The sequence below is a fragment of the Populus euphratica genome, unplaced genomic scaffold, assembly GCF_000495115.2.
Source record: "Populus euphratica unplaced genomic scaffold, PopEup_1.0 scaffold270.1, whole genome shotgun sequence".
NCBI lineage: Eukaryota > Viridiplantae > Streptophyta > Magnoliopsida > Malpighiales > Salicaceae > Populus > Populus euphratica.
In genome coordinates this window covers 98,353-119,290 of record NW_011500151.1, presented here as the reverse complement: position 1 = coordinate 119,290, position 20,938 = coordinate 98,353, and the positions used below count along the sequence as shown (strand labels likewise).

The following is a 20,938-nucleotide window of genomic DNA, read 5'->3' as shown; positions in this document are numbered from 1 at the left end:
ATGTCAGATACAATTATAGATTCCCTAACAAATTCATGTTAATCACAGATTTGATGTTAAGCAAGGTTATTTATTTATTTATTTTCTATATAAACGAAAGAAGAGATTAGGACTACAAATTACTTTTAAAGAGAAAGATGATGAGAAACCATACTAATGGGCCTAGAATTTATATTCTTTGGACATGCCCCATGTCATAATGAGCTATAAAACTTAAATAGAGCTCGTGTTCATATATATTTTTTCATTGGATACTGGATTTATCATCTGGCCCTTTACTTTTCTAGAATTGGGTCATTAGTTTGGGCCTCTATAAGTCCTAATGGCCCAACAAATATAAAGCATCGTATCAACAGAGTCAACATATCAACACTCTCGTCATATTTAATTTTTAAATCCGTATATGGAGCCCACTGTTATAACAAAAAGCTAAACAAGATGAAGGAATTTAAAGGTATTTTATTATGAATTATAATAGTAGTTTTATTTTTGAATTTTTAAAATTTTTAAAAGTTTTTTTAAATTTTTTATTTTTTATCTCCTAACCATTAAAATACACAATTATTTTTATTTATTCATTGTTTGTTTAAATTAGATAAAAACAATTAAATTCAAAGTTTTTGGATTCAGTATAGTTGTCAGACTCGATAGCCTAAAAAATATTTAAAAAATTAGTTAAAATATTTTAATAATAGTTAAAATATTTTTTAATAAAAATAAAATAACTTATAATAAAATTAATTATGATTTCTGATTAGGATATTTTAAGGATAGTTTAAATTATTTTCTATAAAAAAGAAAAAATTATTTGGGATACTTTAAATGTAATTTAAATTTTTTTAAATAAAAAATTATAAAAAAATAACATTTTTATTTATGATATTTCAAAGGTAGTTTGAATGTTTTTTTTAATAAGAATAAAAAAGCCCCTTAGCTGAAGAGCTTATAAAAAATTAAAAAAAAATTAAGTAAGATTTTTATTTAGAATATTTAAAGGATAGTTTAAATATTGTTTATAAAAAAATAATTTATAAAAAATAATTAGAATTTTTATTTAAAATACTTTAAGGATAGTTTAATTTTTTTAAATAAAAAATTATTTAAAAAACTTCAAGTATAGTTTAAAGTTTTTTATAAAAATAAAAAAATATAAAACAATTAATTACCATTTGTGTGCAGGACCTAAAGTGTAGTTCAATTTATCCCATGTTAATGTTAATCTTATAGTTTTTAAATAATTTAAAATGTTGGTTCGCAATTTGTTTCATTACTATGAACAGTAATTGTAGATAAATCTAGATTAAATTGTGAAAAGTGGACTAGAAAGAAAAAAAATATTATTTGGCAATTTGTTTCATTATTTGATTTTTTACGCAATTTGCTACGTTTTATACAGCTTTTCAAATAAAAAAATATTATTTTTTCTATTTTAATTTAAATACAATTTTCATTGAATAGACAAATGGGTTCCAAACGGCTAATATTCTAATATTTAATATAGGGCTGATCTTGGAACATTTTAAAATCTATAGAATTAATTTTGAGAAATTCTAAATGATAAATACTAAAATAAAATATCTCAAATCTAAAACTTGAGAGGCTAAAGTATAGTTGACCCAGGAAAAAAAAAAAAAACCATCCAAGCAATCAAAACAACTCTCTTTCAGTGCCTCTCCCATTAAAAAAAAAAAAAAAAAAAAAACCAAACCGGCAGGACACAAAACCAGACCAGCAACCAGACCATCTTCTCGGTTCACCCGAAATTCCGATGATCAGCTAGTCGAGGTAACAACCCAACAAGAATCTTCCCTAAAAAACTTCACCACCAGATAGATCACCTGTGAAAACCCAGAGAACCAGTTGGGTCAAAACAATCGGTCCGACCAGAATTCACCATAGTTTTTTTCTGTTACAGAACAAAGTAAATTTCTTTTCTTTCACTTGTATTTCTGTTTTACTGAATCATGTTTCCATGCCCAAAAGCAGTATAATTTAGTGCCATTTAGTATTTGTGATATTCTGGGTTTTAGTCATATAATGTAATAACATGATCAAGGAATTGCTGACTTGCATGACTTTTGGGATAATAGTCTATGGCATAAATTTGAGATTTCTAACATTTTACTAGGAATATATGACCTGGGTTGCCTTCATATGATGATTTTTTTAAGCTATTGACTTTAAAGTTTCAAACTTTTGTCTTCTGGGCTGTTATTTTTCTTTGCGAGGTATAACGTGAGTTAGTTTGATTCATCTATCATCGTATTTAATGATTAAGGGCGTGTCTTATTTATGTTCTGTTTTGTGTCAAATTGTAGGAATTGAGGTCCAGCTGACAGTTTTGTACAAATAGGAAAAGGCAACATTAATGTTGTTCAGGTTTGATCAGTTACTTTTGTTTCAGTTGAAGAAGAAAAGTTGATGGTAAAGCTGTTTAGTGATTTATAAAGGGTTAGTGTGGAAAATGGAGGAGTTTTTGGTACCATCACCAAAAGACCTGGCATGGAAACATTGCCAAATGTTTAAGGAAGGGGAAAAGACACGCATGAAATGTATATATTGTGGTGAAATATTTGAGGGTGGTGGGATTCATAGGTTTAAGGAGCATCTTGCCGGTCCCAAAGGTGGTGGGCCTATGTGCCAAAGTGTTCCACCTGATGTTCGGCTATTAATGCAGCAAGATCTTGATGTGATTACCGCAAAGCAAAACAGCCACCAACTGAAGATTCTGGAAGAAGACAGTGATGTTAATTTGCCTCTTAGTGATGTAGGCATGTTTTCAAATCCCTTCAGTAATTTTGAATCAGCTCCGGGAATGCGAAGGAAAAAAGATGTGGGATGGAAACATTGTGAAATGTTGAAAAACGAGAAACGGGTGCAGATAAAGTGTAATTATTGTGCCAAATTGTTTAAGGGTGGTGGCATTCATAGATTTAAGGAGCATCTTGCTGGTAGAAATAGTGGTGGTGTGCCTAGTTGTACACGAGTTCCACCCGATGTTCGGGACTTGATGGAACAACATTTAAGTCCAATTGTAGTGAGGCAAAGAAAGAAACGAAAGTCAAAACGAGAAAAATTAGACGATGTTGATTCACCTCCTGGTGGTGAAGATGTATACATATTTGCTGATTATAGTGATGACATGATCACCCCACTTCGAGCTGTTGCAGCCTGCAATTTAGTTGAAGTAAATCCAGATTTCTTACTGGATGGAGAAGGAACGAGTAATGGAAATTTGGGCACAAGAAAGAGCGCTATTGCTGTTGCAGCTTCAGATGATGCTGATGCTTTAATAGCAATGGGTTCAGAAACAGCAGATAATCCAATCCATGCGATATGGGGGCGGTTCTTGTATGATATAGGAGCTAGTTTAGATGCAATGGACTCAAATTTTTCCCAACCATTGATTGATACTGTTGCTTATGGGCGGCCAGGGATTGCTGCACCCTCACATCAAGATCTTCGTGGTCGGATATTGAAGAGTCTGGTCGAGGAAGTGAAAAATGATATTAATCAATATAAGACAAGATGGGTGAAGACTGGCTGTTCACTTTTGGTTGAAGAATGCAACTCAGAAAGTGGTGTAACTATACTAAATTTTTTGGTGTATTGCTCCAAAGGAACAGTATTTTTGAAATCTGTGGATGCATCAAATCTTATCCACTCAACAGATGGTCTGTATGAATTGCTTAAACTAATGGTGGAGGAAGTTGGAGCTGGAAACATTTTACAAGTAATTACTAATGGTGAAGAACATTATATTGCTGCTGGGAAAAAATTAATGGATACTTTCCCTTCCTTGTATTGGGCTCCCTGTGCAGCTCGTTGCATTGATCTGATACTGGAGGATATCGGAAAACTTGATTGGATAAATACAGTTCTTGAACAGGCTAAATCTGTCACGAGATTTGTCTACAATAACAGTGCAGTGTTGAACCTGATGAGGAAGTTTACTTCTGGTAGTGACATTGTGCAACAGGGTATAACACGCTCTGCTACCAACTTCACTGTATTGAAACGAATGGCTAATTTCAAACTTAATTTGCAAACCATGGTAACCTCACAGGAGTGGATGGACTGCCCTTATTCAAAGCAACCTGGAGGATTAGCAATGGTAGATATTATAACTAATCGGTCATTTTGGTCTTCATGCATCTTGATCATCCGTTTAACAAGTCCTCTCCTGCAAGTTTTGGTAATAGTTAGCAGTGAAAAGAGGGCTGCGATGGGATATGTTTTTTCAGGAATATATAGAGCCAAAGAAACCATTAAGAAAGAACTTGTGAAGAGAGAGGATTATATGGTCTACTGGAATATTATAGATCATAGGTGGGAACAACAATGGCAAACTCCTCTTCACGCTGCAGGTTTCTTCTTTAACCCCAAGTTCTTTTATAGCATTGAAGGAGATATGCACAATAAGATTTTGTCAAGGATGTTTGATTGCATCGAGAGATTGGTTCCTGATACTGAAGTCCAGGATAAGATTGTCAAAGAGTTAACCTTGTATAAAAATGCAGAAGGAAACCTTGGGAAGAAGTTGGCAATCAGAGCTAGAGGAACCCTGCTTCCTGGTAAGGATACCTTCATTATAGTTTGATTACTGTTGCTGTTTCCATCTAGTGTTCAGATTCTTTGCTTTCTTGCAAGAGCTTTCTAATAATATTAGCTTTGATAGTGCGCCAATTGTTGTCATACACACGGCAAGCATGTGCATGCAACCATTTAAGAAACCTCTATGAAAATATTGTCAACATAAGTTTCCTTTCATTGTCAAACTCATTTCATACTGTCAAATATCATAAAAAATTTAGGAATATCAACATAACTTCACTTGTGCCTGTTTGGCATGTTTCTGCTACTGTGTTCAACGTAGTTGACATAAGACATCATGTAGGCGGTTATATTTATTCTTTGCAATCCTTGCCTGTACAAGAATTTCATCTTTCTGTCGTGTGGTGGGTTGCATTTCTTTTTCATCTATATTACTTGGAACTGATTTCTAAATATACCATGGCATTTTAGCTGATTGGTGGTCTATATATGGCGGATCTTGCCCAAATTTGGCACGTTTAGCTATTCGTATTCTCAGCCAAACCTGCAGTGCAATTGGGTGTAGCCATAATCATATTCCCTTTGAGAAGGTGCATCGCACAAGAAATTTCCTACAGCGTCAACGACTAACTGATCTTGTCTTTGTTCAGTACAACCTGCGTCTTAGACAAATGTAAGTAAAACCAATGACTGTTCATTTTAGTTATTTGAAAATCAAAGAGGAAATAAATTTTGTTCTTTTGCTTACTGATTTTCTTGCAGGGTTGATGGAAACAGAAAGCAGATTCCTGAGGACCCCATATCATTTGATGATGTCAGTCTTGTTGAAGACTGGATCACACAGAATGAGCTTTGCCCAGAAGACTATGGGAGTTCAGATTGGATGTCTCTAGTTCCACGTTCTGTTAATACAATGCCACCGGCACCATCAACTGATGAAAGTGAAGACATCGCTTCTGGTAATTGCCTTGCTATGCTCAAGAATGTCTCAAGTCAGCTCCTTTTCTTAATCAAACTAAAGGCATTGGTCTGTATGCAGGGTTTGATGATTTTGAGATCTTTAATGGATCGAAGGATGTTTAAAATGAGAAATGGAGATGAAGTAAACCACGGAGAGTTCATATTGATGGCTGGTTATGTTTTCCACCATATGCTCGCATTGGAGAAAGGTATTGTAATGTTTGAAGCAATGAATAGGAACTAGTTTGGGGCTATGACTCCTATCAAGTATGACACTAATGTTGTGCAATTTGGACCTTCCTAAATATGGCATAGTTGAATACTTTAAGCGCTGCATCTTTTCGGAGTCCAGTAAAATTTTCTGGTTTGTGCTTCATCTGCAGAGCGCAGAACACAATCCGCACATGGAGTAACATCATGGCTTCCTTTTAATGGGGTAATCTTTTGATCATTTTGCTTTCATGGCTTTGAGTTGACTCACCTTAAACCCTTTTGACATCAAGAATAATTACATTTATGGAGAAATCAAAGAGATGTTATCGCTTGGTTTATGACTGAATTTAAATTATGATACAAGGAATCATTGCAAATACAACAACTAAGCCTCAATCCCAAAATAGTTGTCAGCTAGATGGATCCTCTCGTGCCATTATGTGTGATCATACACCGAATCTGCCTCAATATCAACAGATCTTAAATCCTAGAAGCTACTAAATTTTTTAATCTGGCAATCATAATGGCGCCTAGAGCTTTGGGGTCTTCAGGATGCATCTCCATGAAATGTTGAGTGGCAGCACTTGTCTTTGAATTCTTTCAATCAGACATTGATGTTACAGCAGTGGTAATGTGTTGATTTCAGCTCTTGTTCGGTCGCCAAATAACTTGATTACAATATTCAATCTAACTTTATAAAGCAGGATGTAGTGGTCACTAGATGCCTGATCTCCATGTTTCTTGTTCATCACATACTCAGTTTTTTCCGGTTTTTTTATAACCCACTTGAGAATTTAATCAAACATCCAGAAAGAGTGATGATTTTCATCACTTGGGATTTGACTTGAAAAAAAATCCTAGGTTGCCGGGTCAAGCTGTGTTCACCCTGATAGGTCTATTGTTTTTATCAAAAATATTTGTGTCAATTTTTCTGCAAAAATTCTTAAATGGTGAATTAGCCGAGTTAGCAAAGTTAACCTAATCAGGAGGTTTGGATGAGTCAATGTCAAAACTAGTTCATCTTGAAACCTAATTTCCAGATCATATAAGATTTTCAAGGCAACCTACCAAGCTAGGCTAGACCGGGTTTAGGAATAAACGAATCGAAGCACTTACATCCAATCAATAAACTAATAAATGCAAACTTGAATATTACATGAATTGAACGTTTCTTCTGTCGCATGGATTGAGGCAAGGGACAATAAAGAGAACAAATTCCTGACCACTGCTCAAAAACCTAATCTAGAAAGCATACTAATACAGCTTCCAACCTCTTATGTATAAACTGGAACGGAACAAGGAATTTTTTTAAAGAAAAAGGGCAAAAAAACCTGAAGCATTGAGCTGGGCCAAAATCCAAAATGCCAAAACTAATAACGCTTCCCAAGAATGATGATAGATACCAAGGCCACTCCCAAGATGAATTTAAAGTCCAAAACTAATAACGCTTCCCAAGAATGACACCAATGATGATAGATACTAAGGCCACTCCCAAGATGAATTTAAAGTTCATGGCAGGCGAAACATCGGCAGTTTGAGTATGTGTTTCAGAAGAGGACAAGGCTTGCGCAGATGCAGCTTCGAACTTCTTCTTGCTTTTTCTTTTTGTGGGAGTAGAAATGGCGGCGCTGATATCTCTGGATTTGATCTCTACTCCTTTCTGTTCAGCTGGACTGCTTCCATCACCCTGCTATATATCTCAGTGTAAAAAACTGTTCGGTTTTTACATTTAAATGACGAGTATAATAACATGTCCACTGACCATTTATTTCCAACTTCACCTCCTCATGGCTTATTTTTTTCAGTTTAGACAGAAAAATCCATGAATAGGGGAAGATATAAACTGACCTTTTCCAATAATTTAGCATCAGCCTCTTGCAGTTTCTGCTCAAGTTCCTTCACCTTGTTCTCTAGACGTGACACTTCTTTGTTCTTGGCTTCAAGGTCTGCAAAGGATTTCTTCAGAGCTGCTTCTTTTTCGAGCTTTTGAGAATTTGCTTCTTTCTGTTTGGTTGAACATTAGAAAGAAGTGTCAGTAAAGTTTTTTACAAGTTCCTTGCTTAGAAACAATGGGAGGCCTACACGTCGCTACAGTCAGAGTTTTTTACAAGTTCCTTGCTTAGAAACAATGGGAGGCCCACACGTCGCTACAGTCAGAGATGTTGTTCAGTATTCAGTAATAAACTTAATAGAACATCAGAACCCTATTTTTGAACTCGTGCCTGACTCTTGAAAAAATACCTGTTCTTTTAGTTCAACTTCAGCAGTCGTCAATTGTTTTTCAAGTTCCTCGAGAGAAGTGTGCAATGCTGACTTCTCAGCAACCTCAGCCTTGAGACTTTCAATCTCAGATTTCAAGGCATCTTCATTGGCCTTCTGTCCCTTCAGTTCTTCCTCGAGCTGAATGATCACTGACTGAAGTTCCTTTTTTTCATGTTGATATGTTTCATTAAGCAGGTTGCTCTCTTCCAAAACTGAAGATATCTGCGATTTGAAAATTTATCAGGTTAGAAGACTATGGACAAAAGAATTGCCAAATCATTATTTACCACGGAAAGGAAAAACACAAATGATGCTACAAACCTGAGAGTGTAATTCCTGCCCTTCATCAGTAAGCTGCTGCTGCAAATCCTCTACGGCCTTCTTTGAAACGTGAAGCTGCTCAATAGTTCCATCCTTCTCAGAAAGGATTGTAGATAGTTTTGCCTCTAAATCTCTGAGTTTGGACTCATTTGAGGCCAGCTCCTGAGTGAGCTTCAAATTATCCTCAGCTAGCACACCACTTTCCTTTTCAAAGTGACCTGACTTTGTTTTCAGTTCCTCTAAAACAGTTTCCAAATGTGTTACTTTCAGGAAAATCTCTTCGAGCTCGCCTTTTCGAGATTCAGCAATTGTGGATGCTTCATGAGCCTGTTCTTCATACAGTTTTACTTGCCCCTCAAGTGCTTTTAGCTTCTCATTCAAATCTCTTGTTTCTACATCCTTCAGAGTGAGGCTCTGAATGGCCTCTTGTAATTGTGTTTCAGCGTGCATCATTCGCGATTCAGTTGCAGAATGAAGTTCTATGGCTCTTGAGTGCTTGTCTGTTATTTCTGTGATAGTGCTTGCGTGAGAAGCAAGTTGTTGAGATGTGGCTTCCTTCTCAGAAACGGCAGAATTTAGCAATTCCTGAAGTTCATCAATCTTGCTTTTCAGTTGACTGTTCGTCTCAACCAAGAGTTCATTCTCTGAGTAGGAGTTGGAAAACTCGGTTTCTGCTTCCACTAGCTGACTTTTGAGTTCTTCATTGGAGGTTTCCAAAGCTACCATTTTTAACAAGCACAAGTCCAGTTCTTTCTTCAAAACTGCAGAACTTCCAGTTACTTCAGTTATCTGCTCCTTGTATTCCTTTACTTGGTCTTCAAGGGTATTCAGTTTCTCAAACAGGGATTTTGCTTCAGAATCCCTGTTAGTGAAATTTGTTAACGCTTCTTGAAGTTTGATTTCTGAATCCCTTGTTAGGGCTTCGTGTAATGACTCAAGCTCTGACTTTCTAGTAGTGGCTTCCTCTAATAATTTCTCTTGTTGCTCAAGTTGCTCCTCTGCAGATCTGAGCTTCACCATTATATCACTTTCTTTCAATCCAGCAGCCTTTAGATCATTTTCAATGCTTTCCAACTTCTCTTGCATCACGGTCAATTCATTACGCAACACTCCCACAAGATTCTCAGCTTCAGTCAGCTTCTCATTGGAACTGCTTGATGCCTCTTCCAGCCTTTTCTTTTCATCAGTGACCAAATTCAGTAATTCTGTTAGCTCTTTCTCCTTCTCCCCAGCCATCTGCAGAGCAACTTCAAGGCTTGATGACTTGGCTTGATATGCCTCAATTTCAGATGCTAGTTCAGATATCTTATCTAAGTATTTACGGGAATCTGCTTCTGCATCCACTCATTTCTTTTCAAATGCACTGTTCTGCTCTTCAAGTTCCTTGATTCTGTACTTTTCTGCTTCAAGCAACAGCACAAACTCACTTGCCTTTTTTCCAGCATCCTCTAATCTGGAATGAGATGTCTGGAACAAATCTTCAAGTTCAAGGCTGCGCTGATAGTGCATTTTTGCTCGGTCCTCATGCCCAGCACATTTTTCTTTTGCAATTTTCAACTCCTCCTCAAGTTCTGAATTCCGAGATGATGATTGATTCAGGGAAGATTCAAGGTGGCGTATCTTTTCCTGGTATTCCTCCATCTGGGCACTCAACTGATTCTTTTCCCCCTCTACCTCTTTCAGTGTAGTGCTGAGTTCAGATATTTTCTCTGAGAATTCTCTCACCTCTCTCTCAGCATCACTGCTTTTTAGTTTGACCAAATTTAACTGTTGCTCAAGTTCCACATTCTTCTTCTCTGCTGCAACGAACCGTATCTCAAGCTCTCTCAATTGTGATTTTGCCTCTTCTGCTGCTTCATTTGAAGCTCGGATTAAATCCTCAAGCTCCAGGTTCTTTTGAGCGGCAGTTGCTGCAGCAGCTCCAGATTCACTGTGGAGATCTTCCAGAAACTTCAACTTCTGTTCTAGCTCTGCACTGTTTGACAAAGCTTGGGACAAAAGAGAATCTGCTTTACAGAAATTCTCATCTGAAGTTTTCAACTTTTCCTTAAAGTCACCGCACAACTCTTTCATTCGTGCTGCATTACTTGTGAGATCTGCCATGGCTGCTTCTAGAGCTTCTTTTTCTTTCAGTACTTTAGCCAATTCTTCCTGTACAGTTGAGACCTGTGCTTCATGGGTTTTCAGCCCAGCCTCAACTGATTCTCTTGTGTTGATTTCTTCCTGCAACCTCAGCTTCATGCCTTCCATCTCCAAAACCTTTGCTTGAAGATCTTCTTTAGTTGCAGTGAGCAAATTCTCAAGAGCCAAGAAATCTTCCTTCACCTGAGATTCTGAAGCTTTCTTGAGGTCCAATTCCTGGGTCAGTTCGCTGATGAGAACCTCTTTTGAAGAAAGTCTTTGCTCTATATCCAGCTGCTGTGATTTTGAAGCAGCCAACTCTTCATTAGCTGCTGAAAGTTCTGTTGTCGTGCTCTTAAGTGCCCCTTCAACTTTCAGATTCTCTGCAACCTTCTCGTGCAGGCCCTTGACTTCCTCCTGAAGAGTAGCCATCTGACTTTCCATTTCTTTTGCACTCAGTTTTGCCGCCTCAAGCAGCCTTTCAAACTCCAAGGCCCTCTGCGTCTCGGATTCAGCATGCAAACCACTTTCTTTGTGCAGCTCCTCAAACTTCTTTGCCTCATCAGAAGACACTTCCAGCTCATGTTCCAACTCTTGCATCTTCTTTCTTGAATTCTCGAGTTCAAGGGTGATACCATCAAATGATTCCTTAACCTCGACCAATTCCTTATGCTTGGTTTCTTTTGCTTGTAAAGCTTCTTGCAAAGTGTGGAGCTGTGCACTAAATTTCTCCTCAGCTTCAATTATCTGCTCTTGCAATTTCTTGTGACTAATTTCAAGCTCTCCATACTTCTTTCCACTTTCATCCAACTTCTCATTGGCCAGCAAGACATCATCCTTCAGCAGTGTATTCTCGGATTCAGAGTGCTTTAATGCTGCGGATACTCTTTCCAATTCAAGCTCAAGTTCCTTCAGCTTCTCTTGGGCCTCTAGCAATTCTCTGGTTGAACCGCTTAAACTTCTTTCCACAACACATGGCTTATCAGCCTCCCCAGCAGATTTCGCCTCAGCGGTATGAGAACCACCATCCTTCACATCAAGTGATTCCTTCTCCACTTTGATGAATTCTCCATCAGTTTCATCCTCTTCCTTCCTCCCTTCCTTTTCTACATGCGTCAAGTCTCCATTTGTAAGCTGTAATAACATCACCAGAATCAAAACTGAGATGACAAAGAAGGGTTTTTTCCAAAAAAGAGAAAAAAAAATCCACAGCAACTTGGCATTTCAGCAAGTTTCTGCAATGCAGGCTAATGTCATTTTCATCAAGTTTATTCAGGCATTAAAATTACCTTAATAAGATCAGCAACATCAGGATCACCCTTCACAACTGGAACTTCTGAACTGACTTGTGTCTCTCCTTCCATATCAAACCAACTTCACTTTCCTAGATTTCTCCTCCTGAAATTGTAACAAGTTGGCAGTTAACACAACATTTTCTTTCATGATTTACACAGCAAGGCCTCAAAACTCAAAAGACATTGAACAAAGCAACATGGTGTCTTTCGTTACTGTATCTACTGCATTGCCAGCATGGAGATCAGAAGTCGATATTGCTGACTGGCTCAGATGTTACACTGCTATAGTTTCACATGTTTCTCGTAATCAACAAGTGTCTTACAATGATATTGGTGAGAAATTATAATATTTCCTTAAAAAACAGAGTTTATACCACTATTATCTATGTAATTAGTTTATGAAAAAATAAAAATTATAAAATGCTAAGTCAATTAGCCGAGGTGGAATTAGTTGGACGCAAATACAGATACAACCCTCGACTCAAGATCAGGTACTAGATCAACTTATAAACAGGTGGATCTCTTAACTTTTTCTTCTTTTTTTTATCATAAAACCAGGCCGGAGCTAAATTTGAGGTTAACAAATCATCGAGCAGGGTTTCATAAAGATGGACACAAGTGAATTACATGATCACCGTGTCTTTGATTTGGAATTTGAAGTGTGTGCCGACAAACTTCCTGACGTGGAAGCCTAAATAGGACATGTTACACGTCAAATCATGTCATCATAGACATAGCCAAACAAATTATTCAACAGGGAAATGCATTTCATAGAACATAAAATTCCAAGATGCCACATTTTACCAGGCTGTTTGCTTTGCCCTCCAGATGCCATCTTGGAAAGGCAGCCGGCCTGGTAGATGCCCGTCCCAACCCATCTAAGAACAACCCGTTTCCCGGCCCCAAAGATCTTGTCATTTATTTCTATACACGTTATCAATTTTCTAGATTTTACTACACATAAAAAACATATTCTAAGTAAGAAAAAGTTCTTCTTTAAAAAACCACAAAGGCATCATCTGAACACTTCCCTTCTCTCCCATCACCGTATTCTAAGACAAAAGATGCAGATAAGAAAAAAACAAAAACATATTTAATAAAAAAATAATTAAAAAAATTGTTCTCTCTTTTTATCTCGAGAAATAACCACTCAGGTTGTAACCAAAAATTATGAATGCCACTACTCACTTTTCTAGACTCTAAAGTCTAAACAACTATAGTTGAAAAAACATATTTCGAGATCAAAACATGACACCAAAAAAGTAGCAATTAAGGCATGGAATTGGTCGGTTCAGAAATCCTGGCGCAATTTATGTATCATGTCATCACAACATGGGAACCTGGTAATAATTTGTATCCCATGATGTTTATCCAAAATACATCATAAAATAGCCATAAAATTAAATTAAAATTAAAAAAAAATACTACACTGGTAATAAGATAAAGAGTTTACTATTGTTCTTGTATGTATTCAAATACAATTTACTAGGACTATATAAGATCCCAAATCACCTAACCTATTATTATGACATCCCATCATGTGCAAATGTGAAAAAAGTCATGTGGGGCCTCATTAAATTTCACTCAAGGGCCATCAAATCCAAATCCTTTTCCATGATTGAGTATGGAAACATGACCGTCCAATTGGAAAGCAGATGAGATTGGTCAATCAAAACATTAAACATGGAAAATTACAAATTACCATGTATTGAAGGAAGAAATAGAAAAACGAAGGTGTACATATCGAGACCAAAGAATGCATAGTGGGTGGGATCCTATCAAAATTGGCATTCCATCTGTATTTCATCTCTCTTTTGCTTATTTTTGTTTTATTCCCCAATTTTAAAGTTAAAATTGTGTGACAGCTCAATTTAAACCTTTTATATCATCAAATAGCTACATATATGCACACCCTTAAATATGAAAATTAATCAAGGACAGTGACCCCTACCCAAGTTTCTATAATCCCTCTCTGTTGTAAATCATACGCCCAATAATGACTCTGACAAATACGAAATTAGAAATATGTAACCAATTATGTTGTATCTTTTAAGAAAAATAATATGTGATGCGTGAATTAAAAAAAAGCCCACAGTTTTTCTTTATATATATATATATAGCCAGCAAAATTGTTCTAATGCAAATTTATTGAACCAGTTTGGCTAAAGACCCAAATTTATTGAACCAGGTTAATTATAAAAAAAAAAAATTAAAAAAATGTTAAAAATATATATTTTTATTTTTTTATAAAAAATCAAATCGAATTTTACTAAATAACAAGTTAATTCACTGGATCAAACAAGATTAATTTCAATAAGATTTTTTTGAAATCCAACCTAAATTATGGTCAGGTTGACTCTACAGGATAGATGGTTTGAATAATAATGCTTTAAGTGTTATAAATTGTAACATGGCTATTTAATATTTTATGTAACAATAAAAATTCAATATACTAGATTGAAATAACAATTTTAAAGGACAAATATTATACTGTTCAATTTTTTTTATTTAATAAAAACAGACAGCATGCATCGATTGAAGAGAAAATTTATGACATTTTTTAAATTTTTGATGGAGAAATTATGAGCAATAAAAAGACTGTTAATTCATCAGATTCAATTTTCTTTTAAACTAAAATATTTAATTTTTTCCTTTTTTTTCCAAACTATTGTTGGGGACTGCTTGGAACTTATTTGAAATGACATTTTTTTAAAATTTAATTTTTCTATTTAAAAAAATATTATTTTAATATATTTTCAAATAAAATTTAAAATATAATCATAAAACCTTTTAAACAACCTCTGACAATCATGGACACATCCACTGTTAGCTGGAGTGGGAAAAACAAAAACGTTTGGCTACAAAACGATCTAAAACAAATTCCATGCGTTATTAAAGATTGATCACTGAAAGATACTACAAAAAAGCAAATAAAATCAGATTTATTTCGACAAAAAAAAATTGACAAACAACCACCGTGTTCATTGATTTTTAAATTATGAATAAAAATTTTATTTTTACTAACCAGAAAGGAAAATAATAAAAGGTCAATGATCAGACCTAAATAAGAGGTTTTTGTAAAAAAGAAAAAAAAAATAAAGCAAAGTGATCAAAGCTTTCTGCTTTTATTTCCTTTCCTTTTTCAAGCAATATTTCCAGCAAGCAAAGTATTAATTAGCCTTTCTATGCCCATCCATTTCAGATTTGAACATGAAAAAATTATGAACAGAGTGATGATCAAATTCTAAAAAAAATAAAAAGCACAGCCCAAGATCGCAAGCAAACTGGACAATGAACCATCATCAACAACAACATCACAAAAATATTGATCACTGCAAGAAAAGCACACTTCACTGATGATCTCTTGATGAAAAAGACTGAAACTTTGAGCAAGAAACAGAGCTAAAGAAAACACAGACAAAAAGATAGTTTACCTGAGAGAAAAATCGAAGTTGGATTACTTCCTTTATCTTAAAACAATGGGATTTCCCTGTTTTACAAGAAAAACGAAAAATTTAGAGAGAGTTACGGTGGTCGTGGTGGAGGAGAAGAGAAATTCGAGAGAGGAAAAGTTCTTTCTTTGTATTTTTTTATAGTGTGTGAGAGAAAAGAAAGAGAGAATCTTATACAAAGGAGGGAGGGAGGGAGAGGAGGGAGAAGTGGACTCCACCTAGGAGTGATTGGTGGGGTCTGTCCAATAGGACAATGGTTGGGTCGGAACGCTGCCGGTTTGGTTCCATCTTAGGTTTTTGCCCCTTGATCTCTTTTTACTTACCCTATATAAATTGTCCAAAACATTGGTAAGAATGTTTTATGAGCTGTTATTTGATTTGAAGAAAAGAATTTAAAAAATGAATAATTAGTTACAAATTCATACAGGAGTTTCAATTAGTTTTCTGATTTAGATTAAGAAATTAAAATAAATAATCTATTATTGATAATTTTAATCATCATATTTCTTGTATTATAATAATGTCATAAGATAAACTTATATTTCTGTATTTATTGTCCGCATGAGATGATATTAGTATTTTGAGATCATCCTATCATTAACTTATATTATTAATTTGGTTGTATCTATTGGTTTGATTTGAATCCAATTATATTTACTATTTTAAAGTGATATTAAAAATAGAATATGCAAAGAACCTGATCAAAATCGAAAAATATAAGATAGATTTAAATATTATTTGGTATTATGGTTAAAAGGTATTTTTAAAATTTTTTATTTTATTTTAAATTAATATATTTTTGATATTTTCGTATCCTTTTAATTTACTAATATTAAAAATAATTTTAAAAAAATAAAAAATATTATTTTAATATATTTTAAAATAAAAATTACTTTAAAAAATAAATATTAATATATTTTTAAATATCATTTAGTAAAATCTAGCTAGTTAGATAAATGGGTTGGGTATTTACTTGTATTTTTTAATCTATATATATATATAGATTGGATATTCACTTGTATTTTTATACATGTAAAATTTTGCAGGAATTGAACTTGAAATCTTTAGCTAATAAAATTGTATGTTTACCAATTCCATCATTTCTTTTTTAGACTTCATATAATGCAATGAACATTTACATTTTTATTATATTATAAACGACTCATTAGTAATTAATGACTCATTTCCATCATTTTTATTATATTATAAACGACTCATTTTTATTATAAAAAAATAAATTTAATATATTTTTAGATAAATAAATTTAAAACACAATTTAAAACATAAAAATAAACACATGAACAAAAGCATTGGTACCCATTTTTTAATTTCCTTCTTTTCTTTCTTCTGATGAGTGTTATTATATGGGACTGGTCAATTTAATCAACTAAATAAGTTAATTTATGGTCAGAACCTATGTAAAATCTAATTTGATTTTTTTTTAAATCACTTAATTTTTTACTTCTATCTTGAATTGGATGATGAGCTTAATTGAGTTTTATAATTATATTTTTTTATTGTAAGCTGCAGTTAAAGAATTTTTTCGATCAAAATTTTGAGTATTGGAACTAATTAAATTCATCTCTATTTTTTTTTTTAAGATGAATCTATTTAAATAAGATCATTGAAAAGTAATACATAACACATCTATTGTGCAATATATAATTTAATTTCGTGGGGTTATGAGTCTAAGTTTTTTTTAAAGTATTTTTTTCCTTATTTTTGTTTCCCTTAGTAAGGAGCAACTCGATAGTTTTGGCATTGCAAAATTATATATAATAAGTAGACAAAAATGTAAGACATTTTTAAACTTTATAACTTGGAAGGTGCCATTGGTCACTGAACAGCAAAGAAAAATGTGTGGCTTTTTGGTCTCAAAATGGCGGCCCTTGTCGACCGACCAAACCGCCCTTCTACGTGTGCTGCATAGGCGACGACTATCTTTTCTTCGGCCGAGCGTGACATTTTTTCAAAGTTAGTTTGCATATTAATTTTTTTAATAATTTTAAAAATATATTATCTGATACATTTTTTAAGACTAAGAAATTTTTTTATTTTATGATATGATGTATCTAAAAGAATTTAATAAATCTTTTTATGTATTGATTTCAAAGTTTAAATTTAAAATATTTAAAATATATATTTTTTGAACGAGTATTTTAGATTTTTGTATTGTTATTTTAAAGTTTGGATTTATGCAGGTAAATTCAAACTCGGGATCCGAACTATTTGAGTTGGAAAAATAAAAAGTAAAACAAATCTAAATAACCTAATTAAAGATTTAGGTTAACCTAATAACTCGAGTTTAATATAATCAAAATCTGAATCAGTCAACTTTTTTTATTGAAATATTTTTATTTTAATTATTTTTTAATTAATCCTTTCAATTTATAACCCAAATCCTAACCAAAATCCACCCTTCATTGGATTTGCTTTTCATACTTTTTTTTAATTAATTGACTAGTAGCCCGGTTATCAAACCTGGCCTAGCCTGCATGGGTTAACTTAGGATCTAGTAGTTAAACTGATCTGGGTTTAATAAAAAATCTGTTAGGGCAGCAATCAGGTAAAACCTGGTCGATCCGGTGAGTCAATCCATGACCAAGATGACCCTCGTGAAACCATATGAGACCTAATTTTTTTTCTCTTTCTCTTTTAAATGTAAAATTTGAAACTTATTAGTATATATACTCTATGTTTATAAGAAAAAAATTATGTTTTTTTTAATGTGAGATAGAAAAAATTTAATTTAAATACTTCAACTTAAATGAATAACATAATATTTTTTTTAATGTGAGATTTGAATCTCTTTCATATATATACTCTATATTTCCATGAAAAAATTTATATTTTTTAAATGTGAAATTTGAAATCCATTAATATATATACTTTATGTTCTTAAGAAAAAAATATATTTTTAATGTGAGATTTAAAATTCATTAGTATATATATTCTATGTTCTTAAGAAAATTTCTTTTTTCAATGCGGGATTTGAAACCCATTAATATATATGTTCTATATTCCCAAGAAAAAAAATTATATTTTTTCAATGTGGAATAAAAAATTTTTGGTTTAAATACAAGAACTTAAAATGATAATATAATATTTTTTTAATGTGAGATTTAAAATTATTTCGTATATATAATTTATATTCCAAAAAATAATATTTTTTTAATATGAGATTTGAAACTTATTAGTATATATACTTTATATTTTATAAAAAAAAGTTATATTTTTTTATTGTAAGATTTAAAACTTATTAATATATATAATCTATATTCTCATGAAAAAAGTTATTTTTTCAATTTACATGGATTTTTCATATAAAATATTGATTTATTTTATATTAAAATAAATCAATTAACATGGATTTAAGACATTTTCTCCTTTTTCAGTTTTTGTTTCACTGCAGTGGATTTTTCAAAATTAGTTTGCATATTAATTTTTTTAATCATTTTTAAAATATATTATCTGATACATTTTTTAAAGAATAAGAAATTTTTTTATTTTATGATAAGATGTATCTAAAAGAATTTAATAAATCTTTTAACGTGTTAATTTCAAAGTTTGAATATAAAAAATTAAAAAAAAATGTATTTTTTTAACTAGTAAATTAAAATTTTTAGATTCTTTTTATCATTGTTTTAAAGTTTGGATTTACACAAGTAAACCTAAACCTAAATTTGGGACATGAAACTATTTGAGTTGAAAAATATAAAAAGATAAAAAATAAAAAAAATCTAAATAATTCAATTAAAGATCTGGATTAACATAATAACTCGGGCCTAATATGGTTAAAACATAAATGAGTCAATTTTTTTTGTTAAGTTTTTTTATGAAAATAATATTATTTATTTTAATTATTTTTTTAAAAAATTCTTTTTTAACTAATCCTTTTAATTTATAACCTAAACCTTAACCAAAATCCACTCGTCATTGGATTTGCATTTCATGTATTTTTTAATCAATGGACTAATAGACCTGGTTATTAAACATGACCTGACTTGGCAGGTTGATTCGGGATTCAGTGGCTGAACTAGTTAAAATTTAATAAAAGACTTGTTGGGGCAACAACCAAGCAAAACCCAGTCGATCTGGTAAGTTAACCCATGATGAGAATTACCCCTACAAAGTCAAATATTACCTAATTTTTTTCTCTTTCTTTCAAATGTGGAATTTGAAACTTATTAGCATATACATTTTATGTTTGAAAAAATTATGTTTTTTCAATGTGTGATAAAAAATCTTTTGATTTAAATATTTCAACTTAGATGAATACCATAATATTTTTTTAGTGTGGGATTTGAATTTCTTTTGTACATGTATTCTATATTTTCATGAAAAAATTTATGTTTTTTTAGTGTGGAATTTGAAACTCATTAGTATACATACTCTATATTCTCAAGAAAAAAATTATATTTTTTAAATATGAAATAACAAATCTTTTGGTTTAAATACAAGAACTTGAAAGAATAATATAATATCTTTTCAACGTGAGATTTAAAACCCTTTCGTATATATATTTTATATTTTTAAGAAAAAAATTATATTTTTTTAATGTGAAATTTGAAACATATTAATATATATACTCCGTGTTTCTAAAAAATAAGTTATATTTTTTCATTGTAAGATTTGAAATTTATTAGTATATATACTTTATGTTAAAAAAAAATTATTTTTTTAATGTGAGATAAATGTTTTTTTAAAAAAATTATTTTAAACTTTATTATTTACAACATGTATTTACATGGATTTTTTCTTGATTTTTTATATGAAATGTTAAAATTTTAAATATTTTTTCTAAATTAATTTAAATTAATCCAAATTAACTTTAGGATAATCGATAAAACCCATAACTCAACCTCATAAATAAATCAACCCCTGTACCGATTTTAATAGCTAGTAGGTGGATAGCACATAAAAGTTCTGTGCATTTGCTTCACCATCATTCCGTGGACTCCTAATTAACATTTGATGCTAGACACTATGATTGCTACCTGAAAAACTAAATCGATAATGTACTCATGATATTTTAAAAAATTCAAATAGTTTGAAGGAAAGATTTGTATTTTAGATAATTAGTTAATATTATAAAAATTTGATCTGTTCTTCCTTTGAGATCATTGGTGTCTAATAACTATAAAAATATTTTTTTTTTGAATTTAATAACTCTTAAATGATTAAATCAATGAGTTTTAAAGAAAAAACACAATAATCTTATAAAGATATATACTGCAAATAAATATACAATAAATAATAAAGATTATGAACTTTTTAATAGTTGAAAGATTAATAATCTATTTATAGTTCACAAGTTTTTTTATATAAAAAAACACTAAAATGTAATAATTAATGGGATGATATTAAAAAGTGAAAATATTACTGATATATATATATATATCAATATTAATAAGAAATAGCCCTATCATGTGTATTAAATAGAAAAAATATTTCTTACATGGGAAATAACTTGTTTAATTTTATGGTTTTATAGGTTTGTATGATTAATTCTTGACCTTTTTTTTTATTTATAGTCTACAGCCCTCGGGTTTGCAAGTTTGATCAGTTTCTTAACTTGCATGAGTCCTCGTCGTTTATATTGGTATATATGTGTATAGATGACCCTTTAATGGTAGGAGGGAGGCCTTCAAACAAATGAAAGATACGGTCACAAACATGCGTGAGTTTCTTTCCACAATATCTTTAATTAGTTGATAATTTCACACACACACACACACATATATATATATATATTCAATG

General features: G+C 32.1%; 2 protein-coding genes across 3 annotated transcripts; one reads left to right on the top strand and one right to left on the bottom strand.

Moving 5' to 3' along the window:
• The first annotated feature begins 1,586 nt into the window (after nt 1-1,586).
• On the top strand, nt 1,587-6,048 carry LOC105110941 (uncharacterized). Of its 2 annotated transcripts, none has more exons than XM_011006157.1 (5): nt 1,587-1,921; nt 2,319-4,574; nt 5,026-5,227; nt 5,317-5,513; nt 5,594-6,048. In XM_011006157.1, exons 2-5 carry the CDS (start codon nt 2,465-2,467, stop codon nt 5,635-5,637), a joined length of 2,553 nt encoding a protein of 850 aa, XP_011004459.1. In that variant the 5' UTR covers nt 1,587-1,921; nt 2,319-2,464; the 3' UTR covers nt 5,638-6,048. The 2 variants fall into 2 exon arrangements, with proteins under 2 accessions (XP_011004459.1, XP_011004460.1); XM_011006158.1 differs by lacking the exon at nt 1,587-1,921 and adding an exon at nt 1,977-2,228.
• Nucleotides 6,049-7,158: 1,110 nt separating this feature from the next.
• LOC105110940 (centromere-associated protein E-like) lies at nt 7,159-15,331 on the bottom strand. Its single transcript, XM_011006156.1, is given in 6 exon segments — nt 7,159-7,414; nt 7,576-7,731; nt 7,969-8,211; nt 8,311-11,565; nt 11,721-11,829; nt 15,161-15,331. Coding segments are annotated over 5 exon segments (3,978 nt in total). The 5' UTR covers nt 11,796-11,829; nt 15,161-15,331; the 3' UTR covers nt 7,159-7,165.
• Between the last annotated feature and the right edge of the window lie 5,607 nt (nt 15,332-20,938).